Source organism: Paralichthys olivaceus, chromosome 9, assembly GCF_024713975.1.
Source record: "Paralichthys olivaceus isolate ysfri-2021 chromosome 9, ASM2471397v2, whole genome shotgun sequence".
Lineage (NCBI taxonomy): Eukaryota > Metazoa > Chordata > Actinopteri > Pleuronectiformes > Paralichthyidae > Paralichthys > Paralichthys olivaceus.
In genome coordinates this window covers 14,973,605-14,984,670 of record NC_091101.1, presented here as the reverse complement: position 1 = coordinate 14,984,670, position 11,066 = coordinate 14,973,605, and the positions used below count along the sequence as shown (strand labels likewise).

The 11,066-nt window shown below is 40.8% G+C and overlaps 2 protein-coding genes across 2 annotated transcripts; both read right to left on the bottom strand.

The window, feature by feature from the left end:
• Positions 1 to 1,715: 1,715 nt before the first annotated feature.
• On the bottom strand, positions 1,716 to 4,313 carry LOC109648268 (uncharacterized). The gene is made up of 4 exons (XM_069531804.1): positions 3,919 to 4,313; positions 3,005 to 3,102; positions 2,848 to 2,923; positions 1,716 to 2,739 (listed from the first exon to the last, which is right to left on the bottom strand). The coding sequence occupies exons 1-4, from the start codon at positions 4,211 to 4,213 to the stop codon at positions 1,940 to 1,942; spliced, it is 1,269 nt and encodes a 422-aa protein (XP_069387905.1). The 5' UTR covers positions 4,214 to 4,313; the 3' UTR covers positions 1,716 to 1,939.
• A 1,024-nt stretch (positions 4,314 to 5,337) lies between these two features.
• On the bottom strand, positions 5,338 to 10,760 carry smtnl1 (smoothelin-like 1). The gene is made up of 6 exons (XM_020087417.2): positions 10,672 to 10,760; positions 9,270 to 9,734; positions 7,430 to 8,058; positions 7,236 to 7,350; positions 6,947 to 7,098; positions 5,338 to 5,984 (listed from the first exon to the last, which is right to left on the bottom strand). The coding sequence occupies exons 2-6, from the start codon at positions 9,351 to 9,353 to the stop codon at positions 5,597 to 5,599; spliced, it is 1,368 nt and encodes a 455-aa protein (XP_019942976.2). The 5' UTR covers positions 9,354 to 9,734; positions 10,672 to 10,760; the 3' UTR covers positions 5,338 to 5,596.
• Between the last annotated feature and the right edge of the window lie 306 nt (positions 10,761 to 11,066).

Below are 11,066 nucleotides of genomic sequence, written 5' to 3'. Positions count from 1 at the left end.
ATTTCATTGATTGCCCATGAACAATGGCCTGAGAGGAAACAGCGTTTCTTGGGGAAGTACAACAACAGCATTCCACACCAATGCGACAAAACTACTGGCACGTGAAACCACTACCATGAGCATCACATCCACCACATGCGCCGGATCAGTAATACGAGAAGTAACAGATTAATCATGCCTGACCAGAAAACTTTTGGGATGGTTGCGTGACTGTAATTCTAAGGCATCACTTAATATGATCTTATATTATTAAATATATGTTTATATATATTTTTAAAGCTTTTAGGGAAATTATTATATTTGTTGTTCTATTTCTTGGGTTTAATGTTTTTCTGACTTAAAATTGAAGCAAAACAAGTAGAAACTTGACAAACAATGCTGGAGTGTGGGCAGGATGGAAAGAGGAACAATGCAAGGAATTTCCCCTAGTTTCCTTAAGAGTCCCCCCTCACACCACACCCCCACACACAATGCTTTGGTGTGAGTAAACCTGAGTCACAAGTTACAGAGGGAGAAAACAATGCTGCACTCTAGAGGTGCCTGATAGACTCAGCAGAGGTTGAAAACTGTTTTTAAAAGATGTATATTTATTCAGAAGTACATATGCAGACTACAAATGTATAAACAGAATTCACACTGAACTGAATGAACTATTGTCTAGTCCAAAAGTATCTAAGAGTATAAAAAGAGCTTCAACAGTGGAGGTAGTTTGGTTTTAATGAAGCATACAAAATGAAAGAAGGGAATGTCCCTCTCCTTGTGCAAGGTATGAAGGTCAATATAAATCAAACCACGCGTTTTAAATTCCTAATCAACAACAACATTCAAATTTAAGTTTAGTCACTTTATCTGAGAATTTGTCCCACTTGTGTGACAGGAGAAACTAAAACTGCAAACTTTTAAACAGTTTAGTTTACATTTTGCCTTAAATATGATATAAATGAAATGTGTAGACTACATCATCACTGGATTCGTACGGAAGCCCTAAAGGGTCATACATACATACATTTTATTCCACCCGTTTTCCCGTGATAACGAGATAATTAATTTGAGATCTCGAGAAAACAAAACGTATTAAATCATTGCAGGAAACATCATTTAGTGTAGCAATGTCAGAGGAGCAGGAGAATACCGATCACCGCATCACATATCTCTTCAATCAAGGCCTGACACAGGCTGAAATAGCTTTATGCCTTGCTATAGATAATGAACACATTAGTGTGCATCATCTGAGAAGACTACGGAAGCCGAGAACGGCCATCGATTTTTTTTTTTATCATCTCGATATAACAAATATCGTTTTCTCGTGATAACGAGATATTTTTCTCGTTATCACGGGACAACGGAGGAAAATGATCTCGTTATCACGGGAAAACGGGTGGAATAAAATGTGTGTATGTATGACCCTTTAGGGCTTCCGTAGATTCGTACCAGTTGAGTATCCCTTTAATATCCATTTTGGTTAAACCAATGATTTTCCTGATACCAAAATTGCTTCATCAGTTTATAGAGATACCTTCATGTGTATACATTAATTTGAAATGTAGTTGGGAACAATAAGTACTGTTTGGTTATTTGATTAATTAACCGTTATTCTGCCATTATACTATAGAATTTCTCCCCTTGATGAGTTTCTAAAAAGATAAACTGTATCACAAAATAATAATGTGATGCGTCAAAGGTTTAAACAGAATTAAAAGAAATCAGCAGGGAGGAAAAATTAAATATATTTTATTATAGAAGCTTCCTATTGCTACGTTTCCTAGAGTTAAAAATGAATGCAAGTCTAATATTATTCAACACACAACAATTTTAGTGTGAAGTTAATACCTACATACAAAGTACTCACCTTTGTCCCATGACTATCACATTTTTTCAGTAAAAGTAAGAAAGCCTGAAAAAGAGTATTAAAGATATTAAATATTTTCGTCAGCAGTGGTCAGAGCACCCCGTTTGTGTTGTGTGTTATCATGTGTCTGCGCAGGTTGCTGGGGTTGTTGAAGCTGGCGGTGCACTGGTTGCAGGTGTACGGCTTCTCTCCGGAGTGAGTCCTTAGGTGGATCTTCAGGCTGCCGTTCTGCGTGAAGCGCTTCCCACACTGCGGACACGCGTACGGCTTCTCACCGGTGTGAATGCGCATGTGGATGCCCAGCGTGGTTTTGTTGACGAACGACTTGCCGCACAAGCTACAGACGACAGGCGACTCCCCGGTGTGACTCGCCCGGTGAACGATCAGGTCTTCGCGGCTGAGGAAGCGCTCGCCACAGAAGCTGCAGTCAAGGGATTTGCTGACACTGTGAGGGAAGATGTTATGCTGCTGGGAGAACTGGCTGATATGACTCGGGTGTCCCACTTGACCATCGGCTCCGACTATTGTTTTTATCGCAGAACTCAATGCTGTTGAAGCCATTTGAGTGGAATGATTTCGATCCAACAGTCCAACACTCTTATCCTGCATCAGTCTCATTGAGACACCATCATTGGCACCAGTGGTAAAATTGAGGAGACCATCATGGGTGATGCTGTGGTCTGGAGACAGAGAGCTAAAAGCCTGAAGTTCAGAGGCAGTGAAGAGGGTGTCACTCTCGCCCTGCAGAGGCACTTCTCCTCCACTGTGAACACTCACGATTCTCAGCTCCTCACTATCACTTGTAAGGCAGGAGGAACCGGGAGAGTCTAACTTCTGAGTCTCTGTGGTAACACCTTCCTGTGGACGATGGCCTCTGAAGTCGTCCCGACCTGATGAGACAAAACCACCAAGTGATATTTGTGAATCTGTGCTGGACACTAAAAAACATATTGGACAATTACTAATAAAATCCAAAAAATCACAAACAGCCTCCTCACCTACAGCTGGTCCACATCCTCCAACGTCATCCTCATCTTTAATCAGGATCACATCTGGACTCTCCACATCTGCACACTAACAAACATGAACACATGAGCATGAGCAAACAAATAAAAAGAGAAAAACATTTGTTACTGAACACTTGTTCTGTGTTACCTGCACTTGGGTGCCAGAGGAAATCTTGTTGTCTGACTGTAGAGAAACAGAAGCAGCTTCCCCAACAGCTTTTTGAAGCATCAGAGGCTTAATGATGACTGGAGGAAGAAAAGGACACAATTTAAAGTGTGTGTGTGTGATTAGGTTGCACACCAAAGTTTTGGAAGATTATATATTCCCGCTGAAGTGAAAATAAATAAATTAAACCCTCAGTCCATTTGTTGTTCAATTTGCTCTACAGCTGCTCATTCAAACTACAGTATCCTTTGCAGCACGTGTTGTGACCATAGAGAAAAGGTAAAACTGTCAGACTTTTCCAAGTTGGCATGACTTCACAACAATCTGTACAAGTGAGGAGGGAAATAAAACATTTGCAGGAGTTCAGCTTTGATCAATGATATTCCCCTGTATTAGCATCTGTGTGACCGAGGCCATATTCTGACTTGATAGTTTATTGCAATAATCTATTATTGCGATTCAAATACACAAATCGCAGGTTCAGTACCTTCTCATTCTTTGGGGAGACGACAACTTAAACAAAACACAGCCAAACGATGCAATTTACCCAAACTTCAGCAAACAATCGTGGCTAACTAATAATACTAGTAACAGAGTATAAATAATGATATATAATAATAACTTGTGATAATGAATTAAAAATGTTCTGTAAAACTAATCACATCATGCCCATGTTTGAGGGGTGGGGGGGGGGGGGGGTGAAATATAGCGTTAGTGACGTGGTAATGATTCGCAGTTTATTGATTATTTGGAAAAATAAACTATTACATTTTAAAACAGGTATTTAGGTTTGTCTTGTAATTTAATTAAGTTAATTGACCTGCAGGGGGCGCGCGTTCCTCGTTACTTCGGTAAGAAGTCGGCCATTGTTATTGTTAAGTTAAAGTTCTCGTTACCGTGAGATCTGCTCCGCGGTTTGGGGGCGTTTCCTCGGATCGAGGAGAAGCGGCTCGCCGGTCGGTTGCTCCTGGTCTGCAGCCGGAGGGAGAACAGCTCGCTCCTCGTCACCTTCATCCTCATCCTCAGCGCCTCGTTCTCCTTCAGGCTCTGGGTGAGGTGCAGGCGGAGAGACGCCGCGCTCTCCGAGAACAGCTGACTGATTTCGGCCACCGCCGCCTTCACCAGCACGTCCATGATGGACAGAAGCTGCGACTCCAGGTTCAGGCTGTCCGGCCGCATGTTCGTGCACATGTTTCCGTCCTCCGCCGCCGAGAAGTCCGATGGAAAGCAGAGCGACACGGAGGGAGGGAGAGCCTCCACAAAGAGGACAGCACGGAGGCCTTTCCGGTAGCATGACGGCGATTACCGTAATTACTCGAGAGCAGGGACATCCCCATTTCCAAGATCGTGGCCTCTGAATTGACAAAGTCACTGATTCATTTACCGTCCAGCACCTTTAACCTTTGACCCCCATCACAGGCTCTCTGGTTCTCACCGTGCTGACACGGGTGAAGAAATGTCACTATCTGGCCTACATATTAAGGCGTGGGAACGAGATAACTAAGTCCTGTCCTCGAGGAAATAAGGCGTGGGAATGGTGGGAACGAGATAGCTAAGTCGTGTCCATGAGGTAATGAGTTGTGGGAACGAGATGACTAAGCAATGGTCACGAGGTATTAATGCCACGTTCCGTTATACCTCGGAGCTCGGCCCAAGGAATGACGTCACACCTGAATAACCCAAGTTGATAGTGTTCCAGTTGCACAGGAACAATGTTTACGTGGTTCGTAATAACAAATTGGACAATATGATGTGTGCGACAAATTTAATGACAGAAGTGGTGATAAACACTAAAAACTACAGCTTTCACGATTGTTCGATTTCGAGGTCGGGGTTGGTGGGGTTCCTCCTCGAGGTTCGGTAATCCCGAGCTTCGAGGTATAATGGAACGCGGCATTAGACGTTGGACTGAGATAATTAACACATAAATACAGTAGGGTCCCTGTCACACATGCGAATGAGAAGCGAATATCTCAGGTCAAAGTTCACCCAACTAGATTCCACATGAATCAAGCTTTGATTTTCCTTGTCACAGAAGGCAAATGTTTTATTCACCCCCCTTGCTCACACAAATTGGCGGTGAACAGGAGGCTTTGGCTTCACTTTTGGGTGCAGTCATGTCGTCCATCTTTATAATACAGTTTATGTCTCTATAAGGTGTAATATAATTGATGTTCTATGAAATACTATTTAAAGTCAATCCGGTGGAACAGATAACCCTTTGGAGTTGTGAAGACCACATCTATCATGTTCTTCATAATTCACTTATCTTGGTAGAGTAACACAACACAAAGTTTTCATTGTTACATCAAAAGTCACAAGTCCATGATTTAATTTATTACTTTATATAAACACACAACAAATACAATCATTACATTTTCTACTTTATGTGCTCAAACAACAGTTAAATAAAAAAACAACTTTCAATCATACAGCTGACTGTAACATCACAATGCCAGAATCTGTGTGGATGTTTCTCAGTCCAACACCAAACTAAGACTTACTTGTCATAGAACCTCAACCATCAACAATCCTTTTGGTCTTCTCAGTCTTTTGTTCGATGTCAGTGTTTTTCTACGACTCTGCCTCCACTAATGCTCCTCCACCTTCCACCACCTCGCAGCTTTTCAGAGCATCCTCCTCCTCCTCGCCAGTCACCTCTGGCTCAGCACTTTCACCCTCTTTTTCCTCTGGGCCTTCCACCCTTCCGTTGTCAGCAGACTCGTCTCCATCCTTCTCCGTCAACACCTCTCCTGCTACATCATCTCCTTTATCTTTCTCCTCTCCCTCATTACTAGACTTCTCTTTCTCCTCCTTTTCTTTGTCCTTTCTCTCTTTCTCTATTTTGGACAGACTGTGGCAGAGGGACTGGACATATGTGAACACACACATGGGGTCGGGGTGGTTACCCATCATGAGCATGTCAGACACTTCCAGCAGGGGGCAGCAGTCAGCCAGTGACCTGGATGAAGGAGCAGAGACAATCACCCAGGTGGAAAGTAATAAAGGAAATTTACTCAGCTATTTTAATGAAATACAATGTTGAGGTACAAGTATTTCGATTTTCTTCGGCTTCCAGCGTTCTCTTTGTAACAGTTTATAACACTTTTTTCTTTTTACCCTATTAGATTTATTTGAAAACGTAGTAGATACAGATTAATAATACAAAGTATACTCATGTTTAGTATGGGTTACAATAGGACTAAATTGATCCCCAGCTACCCTGCAGTTTATAAAGTAGGCTAAGTAGTATTAGCCTCATTAAATCATATTTATAGATACATACATATTATATTATAAAGGGCCATCCCACACAAACAGCAGTCCTACTTTTTTTGAACTTGTTATTATGCAGTAGACTTAACTTTCGGTTCTTTGTATAGTTGAATGTGAATACTTTTTTACTTTGAACTTTTACTGGTAATAAATGATTTCTACTCCGTGGTGTTATTGCTCTTCCATAAGTAAAAGATCGTGGTTTTTCTTGCACCATTGCAAAGCAGTGACATTTGATTTTACAAAGAGAGACTCATACATCGTAATACCTCTTATTTGTCATTTCATTATTTAAATGTGTGAAACTGAAATAAATGGGGCCAATGGGGTTAATGAGCAGCAGCTGCTCATTCACGGAAATGTGTTTATAGCAAATTTGGACCATCCTCTTTTTAAGGAATCTGACATAATTCCTCTGGAAAAAGTGTATGGGGCAAGTTGTATTAGTTTATGCATTAAAACAGTTGATAAAGCTAATAAACAACCTCTTAAATCATACTGTATTTTATTTTTTGTCATTATTGTCACAATTTTTACTTTTGCAGAAACATTTCATCGTATAATCTGTTGCCAACAATGACCTTACAGTGTTCATTGTGCATGTGGTTACACTGAATCGAACCGTGTGAAGAATGAAATACTTCATACTCAGCAGTTTGGAAGGCCAGAGTGAAGTTTTTCTCCCTCTCCTTTGGACTGAGGGAGCTGTAGTCAAAAGCATCTGGAAAGAAACGGTGGATCAGAGCACAGAAAGCCATCCCGTCGCACCAAGACGATGAGAAGTTTTCTATGTTGACGCCCTGAAAGATCAAGAGACGAGAACTGAATAAAGACACAGAGAGCAGAATATCCTCATTCTAACATCTTGTACATTATATTAGATTCAGTAGATTAGCTGAATCAGAAACGTTAAATAAAGAATCTATGTTGCTCTGACCTCATGGTTTCGGGTTTTGTTGCGGCACCACTGAAGCATCTTCTGTTTGATTGAAGCTCCTGTGGCCACGGCTGCAGACGATCTCTGAATTTTGAAGTTGCGTGGTACCGGTGTCCTGAAAATGTCACAATATAGTTTATAATAAAACCCTCGGTGGATCAATACTTCCTGAATGATATGACATTTTTACTTACTCTGGTGAACCTTGTTCAAACTTAGCTATTATGGTTTTATTAGTGGTTGCTCTAACAGAGCGTGCAGAGGGCCTCGGTCTGGAGACAGAGGAGGAAGCAGCTCCACTCTTTCTCTTGGGCTTCCCTTGCTTTTCTACTTCTTTTATCTTTCCTTTGTCTTTCGTCTCTACCTCTGCTTCTTTGACAGTTTTTTTCTTCTCTGCTTCCTTTGCTGCTTTCCCACTCACATCTGTCTCCTCTTCCTTTGCCTTTTCCCCCGTTTTACTCTTCTCCTCTTCTTTGTCCTTTAGCTCCTCTCCGTCTTTCTCGGTCTTGACCTCTTCCACCTGCTGTGCTCCTTTCTTATTTCTTTCCACGTCTCCCTCCTCTTCTTTTTCTCTGTTTATCACTTCTGGGTCCTTCACATCAGTAGATGCTTGGTCTTTATCTGGTTCAGCCTCTTCAGCGTCACCCTCTTCAGACTTTGTTATTGTCTGGGGTTTGTCCGTGTCTTCAGCACTGGCCTCCTCCTCATCACCTCCTTTCTTTTGTGGAACTGTATCCTCCATTGACCCTTGATCTTCTGCTGTCTCCATATCTGAGCGCTCCATCGCTGTGTCTCTATTCCCCTCTGGCTCTGGCTCATCGGTCTGGATGAGAAAGAAAGAAACATAAGATTGTCCTTTGTTGTGTAATTTGTGTCACAAGAAATGCATCTGTAGTGCACATCTAGAACAGTGCAACTGCTGGCAAACCTTACACTTATGAATCTGTTAGAGTTTTCTATTTTGTAACTGTGAATATTTGTGATGTGTGATAAGTTTTATTCACACATGGTTAATATCTAAAGGACTGTACTGCAGCTTTATTATCTATTAGTTTTAGTAGAGAGGCAGTGGTGTAAATGTCTCACAAATAATCTTTCAAAATGCTTTAACATAGATATTGACAAAATACTGTAGATTAATAATATATCAATATAAATATAAAAATATAATATAATATTGTATAATATATAAATTAAAGCACAGACATAAGTAGAAGTATTATACAATCTGCATTAGACCTACTGTATCTATCCTGCTTGTGCTCCAGTTTGTCTTTGTAAAATAAAAAGAAACTAGAATGAATCTGTGATCGTCCTGGTCAGTTTGATTAGTAACATTATGTAAGTTGGTGATTTACTGTGTCCACATATCACATATCACACACCAAGTAATGTGAGACCTGGGATTTGTTGAGTATCTCACATATGTAGATCCAATGGAGAGGTTGAACTTTAAAGTTATATGAGATATTTGTTGGTTTTAAACCGCCTCATAAACATATTAGTGTCACCCCAATAAAAACTAATCACAGATTATTAAAATTCAAATATCTTTTTAAAAATCTTTTGTGTAATCGTCGGAAAGCCCTGATTTAATCTAAAGACATAAGTATCACTGAACCTTCTCTGAACTGTGACATATTACTTTATCTCAGAGTTTAATATAATTGTATTGCATAACAAATATCATTATTAAGCTCATGCGCTGTGTAGTAATGACCTACACTGCGGGAACAGTCAGCCCAGGTCAGGCCTTCCAGTGGTGACTCATCAGAGGTACTCAGAAAATCCACAGTGTGTTTGTGTGTGTACACGAGCATTACTTTGCACAACCTGTGCGACTGTGTGTAACACGTGTTGCACGGTGTATGTAACTCAAACCACTTCTCTTGTCCTGCTGCTCTCACTCTAAACACAACACCTGCCATGGCCACAAATACTCGCCCTGTTCCTGGAACAGAACTTAACACCAGTCATTGTGGGTTTTACAAAGAAACGTTACTATAACCTTAAATATTAACCTCCAATACTCACCCGGTTGTTATTGTTGTTGGTGTCACTCTGATTAGTCGTCTCTGTTGCCTCAGACGTCTCCTGGCTCGGTGATTCTCCATCCATGATGTGCAGATATGTTTATTTCAATAATGGATTTTCTTTTAAACCCCAGGACTAAATGATCCCCTGTCTTCTCTACAGCTTTTCATTTAGCCAAAGGTGAATCCTCTTCACAGCAACCCTGCTTAATCTCTCACTCTCTTCCTCTCACTACTCGACCTCACTTTCCTGTCCCTGTCTCCCCCGTCTCTGTCCTCTGTGTGAGTGTGTGAGCGTTGGTTTGTGGATGTCCGCCTTCACCCGACACCCCCACCCTCTGCTTTGTGAGGATTCCTAGGCTTCTTTATCTGACCTTTCCAACAACACAGAGTCCCGAAATAGAGTCACAGTGGCACAGACGCAGACCAGTGGGGCGAGCAGCTGCGTCTGCTGTGGAAACCTTGGCTGTACACATAAATACACATACACACAAACAGGTGGGTGCATGCAAGCAGTCAATGAACCCTGCTGGCACACGCACACAACAGACCTCTGTGTGTTTTGTATTAATAAATAAATATATATATTTGGATGCTGGCATTCAAAGCTGGTATGTTTGAGGCCAATCATATTCAAAGTCATATATTTATTGACTGGAAACAATGACATCCAGCACAACATTCACAGAAAACCACAACCCAGTATTGGAAGTTTGTGGTATGGGTCAGGGATGAACCCAATACATTTTGGTGCAGCTCCGGATCAGGGGGCAAATCCAGGAATTCATAGAACTTGATGCAAATCAATCATGCATGTTTATGGGACTGATAATTATAATGTATATGTAATTTTGTGTAGATCCACATAAAATGTTAAGGAATTAAAATGTGATTTCAGAAAGGAACTGTTTTGGCAGAAGTATGCACTCTACTGAGTATTGTTCTTGTTACACATCTGCTTTTGTTTAGATTGAACAATAAAGAACATTTTGTAAGCTTCAGAAAAAAACATAAATTAAACTGTCAGCAAGAAAGCAAAATCAATTATTCATTAAATTGGTTAATGAGTAGATTCCACATTTCACATACTCCAAAACTCAAAATGTCGAGAATTAGCATTGACACTTTCAGAACAAGATTATCACTGAGTAAATCCTCACGGTATGAGAAGTTGAATATTTGGCTCAAAGGAAACCAGTGACTTAACCTTCACATAATTCCTGACTGTGATTTTTGTCATTTCTGGACCTTTACCTGATTAAATTGAAAACCATCACGTTGCTCTCTTTTTAAATCCTTGTCCACCATTATCAGGCTTTTCTACCAATGGTATTTTTCTTCTCATTATCTCTCTTTATCTCCCTGTCTTCCACTTTATAAGAGTTACAATGGGATATACATACAGTATAAAGTAGGTGCAAGTCCAGCCTGTCAGCTCGCTGTCCCAGCATAACAACGCATCTCCTCATTCAACACATAACAGATGGTTTTAAAAATACACGTCTATCTTTATTCCCACTCTGTCTGTCATTACCTTCTCCTGCCCCCCACGTCCTGGTCTCCTCCTCCTCTCTGTCTCAGTCTTGGTGGCTATAAAAGTGTCAACGCCTTTCTTGTGTGTTTGTGTGTGTGTGAGACCGATTTGGCTTCTTGGGTCAGATACATGGCAGCATCCTGGTATATGATTTAATTTTTGTTTGTTGTTTACAAGGGAAAGGGCAAAAGCTTGAACAACAAAAAGAAAGATAGATAAAACGCATCAACACAGTGTGAGCTCATCGTGCACACTATGATTGCA